General features: G+C 35.1%; 1 protein-coding gene across 1 annotated transcript; it reads left to right on the forward strand.

Annotated features, from left to right (window-relative positions):
• The first annotated feature begins 6,259 nt into the window (after positions 1 to 6,259).
• LOC145605943 (hypothetical protein At1g04090-like) lies at positions 6,260 to 9,812 on the forward strand. Its single transcript, XM_081662011.1, has 2 exons — positions 6,260 to 6,704; positions 7,917 to 9,812. The coding sequence occupies exons 1-2, from the start codon at positions 6,596 to 6,598 to the stop codon at positions 9,452 to 9,454; spliced, it is 1,647 nt and encodes a 548-aa protein (XP_081518137.1). The 5' UTR covers positions 6,260 to 6,595; the 3' UTR covers positions 9,455 to 9,812.
• Positions 9,813 to 14,277: the final 4,465 nt, after the last annotated feature.

A 14,277-nucleotide genomic window follows, 5' to 3' on the forward strand; every position in this document is an offset into this window, starting at 1 on the left:
AAACCGTGCCGTTTTTAATTTTTTTTTTTTTTTTTTCTTAAAAAAAAAAATAAATGTTAAAAAAAAACGAATTAAAAACAAAAATGCATATAATAAAAAAAAAAAATACTAGTGCGATAATCCGAAAACACAAAAAATTGAAGAATAACTTATTTTATTATATGACGGTAGCCGGTACGACCGTACGAATGTACGATAATTCAATAATACAAAATTACAAAATAAGTAATGATAATTAAAAATCGTACAACAGTGTATGAATATTGAATAACTTCATTTATTATACGGAATACGAAGTTCGATAATACAAAAAGAATACAATAGTGTATAATGTAAATATGTAATCATGTAATTATTATTGGTCGTCTTCGTCTTCGCCTTCGTCTTCGCCTTCGTCTTCATCTTCGTCTTCGTCTCCTAGAGGTTCAAGTTCATCCGCCAATTGAGTGGATTGAGAACTAAAAGAAGTCGACGTTCCTTCATCGTCGTCGTTTTGTGCATAAGTACGATCTTGAGAACGAGTTTCGGCATCCAACCAATCCTTGAAGCAAACACACATTTCAAGTGTTTCGGGTTTTAGTCTTGTTCTTCTATCGTCTAGAACTCTTCCCGACGCACTAAAAGCTCTTTCGGAAGCAACGGAGGAGACTTGGATAGCAAAAATATCACGAGCCATTGCCGACAAAATTGGATGTTTCACGGCTTGTGATTTCCACCAATCGAGGATGTCGAGGCCAAACTTCTCTTCATCGTCCATGCCTTTCATGAAGTCGTAACTTAAGTACATTTGCAACTCCGAAACATCGCTTTGAGTTCTCCTAGATGATGATGATTCTGTACCTGAATACTTAGACATCAAGTTAGCAGCTTGTGCAAATAAACCTTTGGCCCGTTTACTTACATTTTTGGATGTTTGAGAAGGGGCAAATCGAGACACGGTTCCATATTTACTTTCATAAACATTATATAAATTAAAAAACTCATCCGTCACCTTATTCTTAAAAGTTTCAACATCATCTTCAAAATTCATGTTACTATAATAAATATCAATTAATAAAAAGGTGCCATCATATTTTTGTCTAGGATCTAAAATGGAAGCAAAAATATAAATCTTAGGAATATCGGTGTAATATTTACGCCATTTATCCTCCATGGATGGAAGATATCCACGATAAACATGTTCTGATCGGTGTTCCGCAAAAAGTTGTGCAAGTAAACATGCATTGCTAAGAAAAGAATGAGCACAAGGATTATATACAGAAGAAAAACAATGTGTCATACCATATAGTAATTGTAAAAACTGCATATATTTTTCACAATTAGCCCAATCATCTTCAAGTAAAGCATTTTGTGGATATTTCATATTATAAAAAAGTGTTAAATGAACCTTGTACTCGATTGCCCGACTCAACATTTCATAGGTGGAGTTCCACCTAGTTGGACAATCCGGTGCTATTTTTATGGTTTTAATCCGTTGTTGCCTGCAAAAACCTTTCCATTCTTGATATCTCATGTTAGAGCTATTAATAGTGCAAATAGCACTCCGTATTTTGTGATAAAATGGACCAATTGCTTGTGTTCCATCCTTCACACACAAGTTAAGAACATGACAAATGCATCTAACATGAAGTGCTTCTCCATCTAATACTAAATCGGTTAATTGGGGTTTAACCAAATTCGCACTATATGTCATAGAAGTTGCGTTATCGAAAGTCATAGACATGATTTTATCCCTAAGACTATATGCATCAATAGCTTCCATTAAATGATGTGAAATGTTAAGACCGGTATGAGGGTATTCAAGCATTTTGAAATGAATGATGCGTTTTTGTAACATCCACTCATTATCTAACCAATGACAAGTAACACATAAATAGTGAAGTCCGTACCCACCATCCCATGCATCGGCGGTTAAAGAAACTCTACAAGGAAGATTAGCTAATTCATTTACTAATTTCAATTTGTACTCTAGATAAGTCTTCATGGCAGCAGATCGAACGGTTTTTCGGGACATTTTTTTGTGTTTTGGTTGTAGTGCTCGGTTAATATAGTTGTTGAAGGCATCATTTTCGGCGAAAAGAAAAGGTTGTTCTGCATGTACAAGCATTCTCCCAAGTTCATCCCTATCTCTCTCGTAATTGTAAATGAAACCTTGTGGATGGAATTGAGAAATTTTAGGTTGGGTTGGATCACTAGATGGTCCACCACATTTTTTTGTATGCCTAGTAAGGTGTCCCGTCCCTCCCTTGGTATCGGCCGAGAAAATTTTACCACAAGTCCGACACTTGCATTTTTTTCCATCTTTACTTAATTGATAATGTACCCAACATCCACTCTTTCTTTTGGTTTGAGCAAAATCCTCTTCGGTACACCACTCTAATATGTTAGGATTATGGGTGGATGGTTCACTCGACCCGCAAGCTTGTGTTTGGCTACCTTGGGAAGGAGGAGGAGGAGGAAAAGGAAATTCATATTGTTGAAATTGGGTTTGTTGAAATTGGGTCCAAGGAGCCATATCATCCATTTGTTCTTGCCCTCCCGTGTTTTGGGGATGAAAGAAAGGGGTGGAAGTGTTTGGAAAGGGCATGTTAGGAGAGGGAAAGGGCATGTTAGGGGGGGGCATAGACATTGAAGTGTTTGGGTTTGGTGATTCCCTACGTGTTGACTTGGCTTTTCTAGAGGAGGAGGAAACGTTCGGGTTTGATGCCATGATTAATTAATAATAATAACACAACTAACAATAACAAAGTAACAATTAACAACAATGAGATCAATGAGAATAAATTAGTAAGTAGTTTTTATATAAATTAAATTTTCAAAAATAATTATAATAATAGTAGATTACTTGGATCAATGAGATCCCAGGTAGGAGAGGTTAGGAGCGACGTTGTCCAGAGCCCAAATCCCGCCTTAGACAGATTTCAACAATCCAAATAACCCACAATTAAAATAGAAAGTAGTTTTTATATAATTAAGTAGTTCCAATAATAATAATAATAATAATAATAATAATAATAATAATAATAATAATAATAATAATAATAATAATAATAATAATAATAATAATAATAATAATAATAATAATAATAATAATAATGATAATAAATTAATAATAATAACAATAATAGTAACAATAACAATAACAATAACAATAACAAATTAAAATAAAGTTGAGTTAGATCTTACAATGACGCTTCAATGCTTTCCCAAATTTATAATTTCCCGAATTTTTAATTTCCCGAATGTAAATATAACAATTTTTTTTTTTTTTTTTTTTTTGTAGTAGACTAGTACAAGTAATAATAGTAAAAATGTAAAATTTATAAGAGAGTAGGAATTTTTTTTTTCTTTTCACAAAAGAGAGGAAGATTGTATGTTTTTTAGGAATTTGAGAATTGAGAATTTGGGAGTAAGAAAATTAGAGAATAAGAGAGAAGAGATGAGTTGATGAATTGTGAAAATTTTGGAGGAAAATATGAGGTATTTATAGGGGATTTGGGTGGGAAATGGGGTGGAAAATATGGCCGTTTATAGCTGTTGGAAAACGGCCATAAACGGCCATATTCCAACGGCTAGTGGCACGGGCCGTGCCGTGCCGTGCCGTGCCTGGCCGTGCCTGGCCGTGCCGGGCCGTGCCTGGCCGTGCCGGGCCGTGCCACGTGCCGTGCCGGCGGGTCGTGCCGGCGTGCCGGCCCACGTGCCGGCCACCGTGCCGCCCGCCGTGCCACGGGCCGTGCTCGTGCCGGTCCCAAAAAAATTGTTCACGGCACGGCCCACGGCACGCCGGCGTGCCGCCGTGCCGTGCCGTGCCGGCCACCGTGCCCGTGCCGGGCCGTGCCGGAGTCGTGCCGGGCCCGTGCCGCCCGCGTGCCGGCACGGCCCGTGCCCATCTTTACTTGTTAGCCTGTATTGAGATCTGAGAGTATCGTATTTACCTCTATTTCTTACTCCATATAATTTATAATAAAGGGATGTTATTTGTGAGATATTAAATATTTATAAGGATATGATGTGGCTACTAACATAACTATTGAGAGAGAAGTTTTTCATTTAAAGTGGCTATTGACGTGTCGCAACAAAAGAAGAGTGCACTAGGTGTTTGGAGGTTTTTTATATATGCATTAACTTCTAAATATGGAGTAATAATACAGATTCTACTATATTTTCTTACACTTTTTAAATACTTAACTACCATATTTACATCTTTAAAGTCCATCTATATATTGGTCAAAGTATAATATTTAAAAAATGAAGAGATTATAAGCTTTTAAACATTTCATACAAGTTATTGAACTCGGTAAAATTGACTCGTCTAATACTTTGTAGTAAGAGGATATAAAGTATTTCTTTAAAATTAAAATACGAGTGCAAACAGAGCAGCATGCAATAAAATTTACAAAAACATCGTCAAAACTGCAAATACAATTTAATAATTTTTTATTATTTTTGAGGCACATTTTAATAATATTTTGAGCAGCATGAATCGCCAAGCTAATCTTAAATTCTTCATAATTCCGTACTTAAATCACTTTGCAAAAACCATATTGAATGGAACAAAAGTTTATGATCTTATTTTTAGTAAGAGTGACCTTTAATACTTAATAATCCATATGATAATGACTGGATTAGGTTGTGTAAAAGCCTTTTAAGTTAAATTAATTCATAGGATGACTGCTACTCCAAGAGCATATGCAATTTTAAGAAGAATATTCTAAGTACTACTTGTATTTATCATTCCAACATCTTCGGTTAACATCACCATGCAAGGCTGCTAGCTAACTAGTTAAGCCATATCCATCGTTTAAATTTCACGCATATTTAGGGCCTGAAACTTTAGATGATTTTCAGTTTAGTTCTTAATTTCCTTCTCTCATAAATATTCAGCTCAGTTCTTAATTTCCTTCTCTCATAAATATTCAGTTCAACTCAATACAGTCAATCAGAACAGACCCTTAGTGTCTACATTTTCTAATTTAATTTCAGGAAACTTTGTTATCAACACATATTATCGTTTGCATGACTTTAATTTGTAGAATAAGAGTTGAGTCGATCATTGTTTCGAAGGAAAAATAAATATAAATCGGTTTTTAAATATTCTAAATTATATTGATTGAATTGCTAACAAACCCTTTATTTTCTCAACCAAGTTGCTTGTAACTTTGAATTCAAAGTATGTACTTTTCAGCAAAGTTTTCTAAATCCAAAATACAATACGTAACCTTTATATTCCTAGCTACATCTTTCTTTTGTGCAAAAATTCTTACGAGTAGTATTTTTACAAATGTAAATGCATATAAAGCTCATCACAAATTCTACTACTCGTATGTAATTAGCATTAGCCACACCATTAGTTGATGGAGTAATTAATTCACATAAGATAATTAATTGAGTAATGGTGTTACGATAAGGTTACTCCAATGATAATGAGGTTGTGATCATAAATGAGTCAATGAGATTGTTTTTATTAGTCAAATGAAAAGAATAGAAGTTATTCGAATAAACAATTAAGATTACTTTTTCTTGTTATTTTTTAAAAAACTGATATTGCTCGTTTAATGAATTTGGATTACTCTTAGATACAAACCATCGTTACTCTTATAGTCTTATGTATAAATGATGTTATACATACAAACAATACGGATTATTCTTATAACCTAATGTGGCCACAAACAAGGCTAATTGATACAATCTACAATTTGTCATAATATTTTTTTTTAGAAGACGTAATAGATATTAATATATTATTGCATGCTTAATTAATGTCCAAATAATCACAAAACACACAATGATTAGATTAATTTACACAAGGGTAGCGTACCTAATCCTACTATAACAAAAAATATCATTAATGTACCCAAAGTGGTATAGGACTCAACTAGCACTAATAATCCCGTAATTAATAGTAGAACACTAGAACTAAATCACTCTTATTATCTTATATGAGCTCTTAACCTCCGGATTAAGACACTTGATTAAAAATCATATCGAATCAATCGTAACACATCAATCTTACCACATAATCTGGGACCCTCTTGATAATTTTTTTTAATATATTTTTTTTTTTTTATTTGAATAGTCTTGATACTTAATTTAAGTAATCTCCACTTCAAAAATTAAATAATTAGATAAATAAATAATGGCAAAATAGATTATCCAAAACCCAAGCAACCAATGTTACCAAACCTTCTTTTTTCTTTTCTTGCCTCTTTATTTTTATTTTTTTTTTGGATGAAATTTAATCTTTCTATTAGGACTAGTTGTTTTACTCTTCTTTTAATTCAAAACCTAACCAAAATATCAACCCACTTTTATAAATAAATAAAAATATTTTCCAACTTTATTTGAATTTTTTTTTTCTCTCTCTCTAGCTCTCCTTCCCCACCCACTTGAGGAGAGTAGAGGGGGTCAACAATGGTAGTCTAATTTTTACGATTTTCCTATTAAAAATTGCAAAATTTTTCAATTCTCTCTTAAAAGAATGTAATTTCTTGCTAATTTTCAAAAAAAATTGAAAATTTACAAAAATATTGAGTATTAATAAAATAAAAAAAAAAAAAAGAATTTGGTAACATTTGCAAATTGGGAAAGTAAAAAGATGTTTGGGTGTGATTGTTTTCATTGGAACAAAAGATTAGAGTATTTTGAAGTTGAACAATCACCTGAGCCCTTTTCTTTGCCTGCTCCTCTGCCTCAGTGGCCTCAAGGTATGTGCTTCTAAGTTTCTAATTCTAATTTTTTTTTTTTTTTTTTTTGGAATTTTTTGAGTGTGTGATCACTGGAATTTGATTAAAGACTTGATCTTTTATTGTTTTTCTTTCAATTTTTTTGATAAATAAGATTTTTTTTTTGGTTCTGGTTTGATTTAATTTGATTATGAAGTTAGTGAAAATAGGCTAAAAAAAAAAAACTGAAATTTGATGATAATGTTTGAACCTTTTTGTGGGTTTTGCTGCATGTGTTCTTGTCTCCTTGAATTTGGGCAATTACCCAAAACCAAAGTTTGTAATTAATATAAAATTAAAAAAAAAAAAAAAAAAAGAAGAAAAAGCTAATTTTAGTAGTTTTTCTTTCCAATAAAGATTATTCTGGATAAAGTATTTCATAAATTGCCCGTTAATTGATGAGTCTTATATCATAAATCATTAATGGTCCATTAATTGGAGTAATTTCTATATTTTTTTACTCCATAAATTGGATAATTGTTGCTTAGAAATGTAATTTGGTAACTTGTTATCAATTGCTGGATACAAGAAAATTGAAATTAGTTCAATTTTGTGAGGTTGATGAATTTAAAAGTGTTAATTACTTCTTACCATGTAATTGAAATAGTTGATGCAATGATATAGACGAGATTTGATCCGAGGTGTTGGGTACTTACTTGCACGACTTTACCAATTAGGCTAGCAAAATTTCACATAAAACTAAAATCTGTTGTTTGTACATCACTCCCTTTATCAGTTTGATTGATGATTGTTTTATCTTGTCATCCACAATTTCAAGATTAAAGAATTTGTCTTTTTTTCCCCAAGGTGAAAGGGAAATCTTTGTCTTTCAAGAAGTTGTTTGTTTTTCTTCCTATGTTAATTATTAGGCACAGAAAAGCCAAATTAATGTACGTTTGTTTCTTAGTATAAATTAACAATTTTAGAAGTTTAAAGACTTTTTTTGTTTCTTCACATGTTCTTAGGATGCTATATATATTGTTTTGAAGAGGTAAAACTCAGATTTGGTGTGAAGTGATGCTTACTTAATAACTTACTCCGTATCTTGGTACACGCCATTTTTTGCTGGTTTCATGGTTTGGTCATCTACTGCATACATACTTAAAGATGCCTATTGTATTGTGATAATGTAACTGCTGTATTATGATTTTGGGATGCGATTTGCTAATGATCTTTATGACAAATCTGTCTTAGGTGATGGTTTTGCTACGGGAAGGATATGCCTCGGGGAGTTGGAGGTTGCCAAGATCACCAAGTTTGAAAGTGTATGGAGTTGCAACCCATCTCGTAGAAATAAAAGTGCAAAAGGTGTAACATTTTATAGGCCTGTGGGAATTCCGGATGGTTTTTTTTGTCTCGGTCATTATTGCCAATCAAATGACCATCCTTTGTGGGGTTTTGTCCTGGTTGCTAGGGAGGTTAAAGAATCGTCAGATCTTCCTGCTCTACAAAGACCACTTAACTATTCGTTGGTTTGGAGCTCAGATTGTGGTTTTATTTGGTTGCCTAATGCTCCAATAGGCTATAGAGCCCTGGGACTTCTGGTTACAGATACACCAGTTGAGCCTTCGGTTGATAGCATTCGTTGTGTTAGACTAGATTTGACAGAAAGTTGTGAAGCTTGTGATATGATACTTGATGACGATTTTACAATTTGGGAGACGAGACCTTGCAAAAGGGGTTTGTATGGAAGAGGTGTCTGTGTAGGTACATTCTTTAGCAGTACGTATGGGATAATAAATGAAGATATGGTAACTACAGCATGTCTGAAGAACCGCGATCCTGCCCTACACGCAATGCCTAATTTGGAGCAAATTCATGCCCTTATCAAGCACTATGGACCCACAGTGTATTTCCACCCTGATGAAATCTATATGCCCTCATCAGTGCAGTGGTTTTTCGACAATGGGGCACTCTTGTACAAGAGTGGTAAAAGTGATGGCGAGAGAATTGATTCAAAAGGTTCACAATTGCCTAAGGATGGCTGTAATGATGGGGAATTTTGGATAGATTTGCCAAAGGATGAAGTGAAAAGGGATTATGTCAAGCGCGGGAACTTAGAGAGTGCAGAATTGTATGTTCATGTGAAACCAGCTTTTGGTGGTACATTTACTGACATTGTAATGTGGGTCTTTGCCCCCTTCAACGGGCCTGCAACCCTTAAAGTCGGATTAGCCAATATCCCACTGGCTAGAGTAGGAGAGCATGTAGGTGATTGGGAGCATTATACTCTTCGCGTCAGCAATTTCACAGGGGAGCTGTGGAGCATATACTTCTCAGAACACAGCGGCGGTAAGTGGGTTGATGCTACTAATTTGGAGTACATAAATGGAAACAAGGCGATTGTTTATTCATCCAAATGTGGTCATGCTAGTTATGCACATTCCGGAACATATCTCTTAGGGCCTTCTAAGCTTGGGATAGGGGTGAGGAATGATGTTGCTAAAAGCAAATATTACGTGGACTCGAGTACCAAATACAAGATTGTTGCTGCTGAGTATCTTGGAGACAGCGTTGAAGAACCTTGTTGGCTTCAGTACATGAGAGAATGGGGGCCAACATTGATGTACGATGCACGTTCTGAGATAGACAAACTAATGAATCATCTTCCCATATTTGTACGATTCTCAATGGAAAACTTGCTGGATATATTCCCCACTGAGCTTTATGGCGAGGAAGGGCCAACAGGACCCAAAGAGAAGGATAACTGGTTCGGCGATGAAAGATGGTGATCACTTTCAAAGAAGGCTAAGGGAAACTAGAAAAACAATCGTTTTCCTTCAATACCGGTTAGATGGATATAGCTCCGCCCCTGAATATATACATCAGTTTGAGTGGTGTGACGAAAATTGAGTTAGTTGAGTATGTACATATTTGTCTCTCGGTCACCCTGATATCCTTTCTAAAGTAGCTTCCGAGAAGGGCCAGGGGTGTTGCAGAGGCTAAACTCTTGACATAAACTGTGAAATGGTTAATTGTCTGTTTAGAGTGGGATTACCCGATAATTCGTATACTTAAATGTTGTATTATAGCTTGCCCATATTTCCATTTTTCAGTTCATTCAATTGTTAATCCAGCATAGTTTATAGATGCAATGTTTTCCAATGTACATGTGAAATACGAATTATATTATTCCTGCTTCAATGATGCAGGATCTCACTCGAGAAGAAACCTTTTAAGTTTACATAGTAATGTCTAGATAAAATGATTAGATTTTTTTGCTTTGGGTAACTTATAATTTGTTGCAATTTCAATTTTATGTAAAGAGATTTTTAAAAGGATAAGTTTCATTAAACATAATATTACACTAAAAATTTGGTAAAAATTACCCTATAATTAGACAATAAGTCACGATATAGTGTAAAGTTGTACATTTGGTGCTAACATTACACCAACCCAATTGGATTCCGGGAGGGTATTAGTAACCATAATAAACATCTCAATAATTTTTTATTTAGGACAAAAAAAGCTCAAAAATTTACAAAATTGAAGGGTATAATCCATCTTTTTTGAGGAAATTTCGAGGTTTTGGGGTCCGGTGGCGAAAAATCTTGAGACCTAGGGGATGAATCTTGGGAGTCACATATTGCCGTTTGAAACCACATATGATCATTGTATGTTGTCATAACGTCCGCGGTAGGCTTGAGTTTATTAAATTGGTGCAAGTTACGAACAAGTAAATTGACTATTTAAGGGCATATTGGATGGTTCCACTGACTCAATTGGACACCCAGAGGGTATTAGGGACCATGGTAAACATCTCGGCAATTTTTATTTCAGTGTGAAAAAAGGTTTTTAATCGTATTGGCTGAATTCCAGATCAATAGAATAGAAGGTATCCCGGAGGGTATTAGGGACCATGGTAAACACCTCGGCAATTTTTATTTCAGTGCGAAAAAAGGTCAAAAACTACAAAATTGAAGGCTTATAATCCACGCTTTTTGCGGAAATAGGGAGGTTTGGGGGGCTTGGTGGCGAAAAGTCTTGTGACCTTAAGGGATACATCTTGGGGTCATATAATGCCGTTTGAAACCATGTATGATCATTATATGTTGTCATAAACGTCCGTGGTAGGCTTGAGTTACGAAATCAGTGCAAGTTGCGAACGGGTAAATTGACTGTTTAAGGGCATATTGGTGGTTCCACCTACCCAATTGGACTCCTAGAGGGTATTAGGGACTAAAGCAAACATCTCGACAATTTTTATTTCAGGGCGAAAAAAGGTCAAAAAATTACAAAATTGAAGGATATAATCCACGCTTTTTGAGGAAATTTGGAGGTTTCGGGGTCCGGTGGAGAAAAATCTTGACAACAATTGGAGGTTTCGTTGTCATATAATGTCATTTGAAACTATATATGATCATTATATGTTTTCATAATAAACGTCCGTGGTAGCTTGAGTTTACGAAATCGGTGCAAGTTGCGAACGGGTAAATTGACTGTTTAAGGGCATATTAGATGGTTCCACCGACCCTATTAGACTCCTTGAGGGTATTAAGGACAATGGTAAACATCTCGGAAATTTTTATTTCCGGGCGAAAAAAAGGCCAAAAATTACAAAATTGAAGGGTATAATCCACGTTTTTTGAGGAAATTTGGAGGTTTTTGGGCCTGGTGGAAAAAAGTCTAGAGACCCTAATAGATACATCTTGGGGTCATATAATGCCGTTTGAAACCATATATGATCGTTATATGTTGTCATAAACGTCCGTGGTAAGCTTGAGTTTACGAATTCACTACAAGTTGTGAACGGGGTATTTAAGGGTATATTGGATGGTTCCACCGACCCAATTGGACTCCCGGAGGGTATTACGGACCATGGTAAACATCTCGACAATTTTATTTCCAAGCGAAAAAAGGTCAATAAATTACAAAATGAAGGCTTATATCCATGTTTTTTAAGGAAATTTTGAGTTTTCAGGCTCAGTGGCTAAAAGTCTTGAGACCCTAGGGGATGAATCTTGGAGTCATATATTGTTGTTTGAAACCATATATGATCATTATATGTTTTCATAAATGTCCGTGGTAGGTTTGAGTTTATGAAATCGGTGCAAGTTGCGAACAGGTAAATTGACTATTTAAGGGCATATTGGATGGTTCCACTGACCCAATTGGACTCCCGGAGGGTATTAGGGACCATGGTAAACATCTCGACAATTTTTAATTTAGGGCGGAAAAAGATAAAAAAAATTAAGAAATTGAAGGCTATAATCCAAGCTTTTTGCGAAAATATGAAGTTTTGGGGGCCTGATGGTGGAAAGTCTTGTGACCCTAAGGATACATCTCGGGGTCATATAATATCGTTTAAAACCATGTATGATCATTATATGTTGTCATAAAGGTCCGTGGTAGGCTTGAGTTTACGAATTCGGTGCAAGTTGCGAATAGGTAAATTGACTGTTTAAGGGCATATTGGATGGTTCCATCGACCCAATTGGACGGGAGGGTATTAGGGTCCATAGTAAAATCTCGGCAATTTTTTATTTCAGGGCGAAAAAGGTAAAATATTTACAAAATTAAAGGCTATAATCCACGATTTTAGAGGGAATTTGGTGGTGTCGGGGTCCGGTGGCGAAACGTTTTGAGACCCTAAGGGATACATCTCATTGCCATATATTAACGTTTGAAACCATATATGATCATTATATTTTGTCATAAATGTCATTGGTAGGCTTGAGTTTACGAAATCACTGCAAGTCGGGAACGGGTGATTGACTGTTTAAGGGCATATTGGATGGTTCCACCGAACCAGTTGGACTCCTGGAGGGTATTAGGGACCATGGTAAAAATCTCGGCAAATTTTATTTCAGGGCGAAAAAAGGTCAAAAAAATTACAAAATTGAAGGCTATAAATCACGCTTTTTGAGGAAATTGGGAGGTTTCGGGACCCGGTGGCGAAAAGTTTTGTAACCCTAAGGGATACATCTCGAAGTCATATAATGTCGTTTGAAACCATATATGATCATTATATGTTGTTATAAACGTCTCTGGTAGACTTGAGTTTACGAAATTACTACAAGTTGCGAACGGGGTAAATTGACTGTTTAAGGGCATATTGGATGGTTCCATTGACCCAATTGGACTCCTGGAGGGTACTAGGGATCATAGTAAACATCTCGGCAATTTTTATTTCCGGGCGAAAAAAAAGTCAAAAATTACAAAATTGAAGGCTATAATCCACACTTATTCAGGAAATTTGGAGGTTTCGGTCTTTCGAAGCCCGGTGGCGAAAAGTTTTGAGACCATAGAGGATACATTTTGGGGTCATATAATGCCGTTTGAAACCATATATGATCATTATATGTTGTCATAAACTTCCGTGGTAGCCGTGCACCTAAATTTTTTGATATTTTCCCCACAACTTTGTACATGAAGCTACAGAAAGCTTTATGGACATTTTATAATTGTGGACCCTTGCTTCCATTGGCATACAAATCCATTTCCAAACTATTATATGCAATCTTTTCTTTGAAGAAAAAATAGACATAATTATTCCTTATTTACTTAAAGATAACCCTATGTTATGCTCCCCAAATTAATGCTTGTATGAATCTATTTGACTTAAGTTATACACAACATAAAAGACTTGATAAATATACTCCCTCTATCTCTATAAGTTTTTCCTATTTAGACAGTGATTGTCTTACAAAAAAAGTTAAAAGAGTTTTTAGAAACAGAGAAAATTTTAAAAAATTTATAATGAGGTTCCCAATAACAAGGGGGTTGTTGACTTAGGTTGCACTAATTTGTTCAATTTAATTTTAATCCCAAGGCACAATTTTAGGTTGTTTTCTTTTTCTTTTTCTTTTTCTTTTGTTTGAGTTGGGGGAGGGGGGAGGGAGGGATAAAATTTATGTTAAGAGCTAGAATCTAGAGAATAGGGTTGGCTCGCTTAGATCTCAAGCCAAGTCTGCTCAATCCGAGTTTTGACCGAGCCTAAATTAGTTCATATGCAAGCTCAGCTTGTTAACAACTTAACCATAATCATTTTTTTTTTTATATATAGCAATACCATACAACAATACTATATCATCTATATGTATTTATTTTTCATATTAAATACAGGTTTAAGGTATTAAAATCATACTGTACTATATTCATTCCATAATAACAGAACCACTGGACAGAGTGGGCACACTGAATACTTCAGTCTATACAAACTAGTAGACTTAACTACTTAAGAACCACCCTTCACCATTAACACAAGGACTACAATTACAGAACCAAACAAGGGAAAGAAAAGAAGAAGAAAAAAAAAAAAAAAACCAGAAAATTATGAAAAACCAAACAAAACCACATCACTTCATTTTATAAGCATATAACATCAGAAAACCAGGTGAAGGAAACCACTGCCTGAAAAGCTATGTATCTTACATCACTCTAATCTTAGTGACTCTTGATGCCATTGCCATGACCAGAATTTGCCCCGGAGTTGTGCACATTCCTAGGACAGTAGCTAATAGAAGGTGCAGGGGGTTCGGTTTTAACCATTTCAGCAATTTTACCGATGATCATAGTCTTAACATGCCCTCGCCTTGGTGGCAGAGTTGGGATT

This window comes from Chenopodium album, chromosome 22 (assembly GCF_948465745.1).
Source record: "Chenopodium album chromosome 22, dcCheAlbu1.1, whole genome shotgun sequence".
Lineage (NCBI taxonomy): Eukaryota > Viridiplantae > Streptophyta > Magnoliopsida > Caryophyllales > Amaranthaceae > Chenopodium > Chenopodium album.

Bases quoted from the DNA above. Each gene is read 5' to 3' on its own strand.
- LOC145605943 (XM_081662011.1), top strand. From the start codon at position 6,596: ATGTTTGGGTGTGATTGTTTTCATTGGAACAAAAGATTAGAGTATTTT. The intron at 6,705-7,916 runs GTATGTGCTTCT...AATCTGTCTTAG, and splicing joins TCTGCCTCAGTGGCCTCAAG to GTGATGGTTTTGCTACGGGA.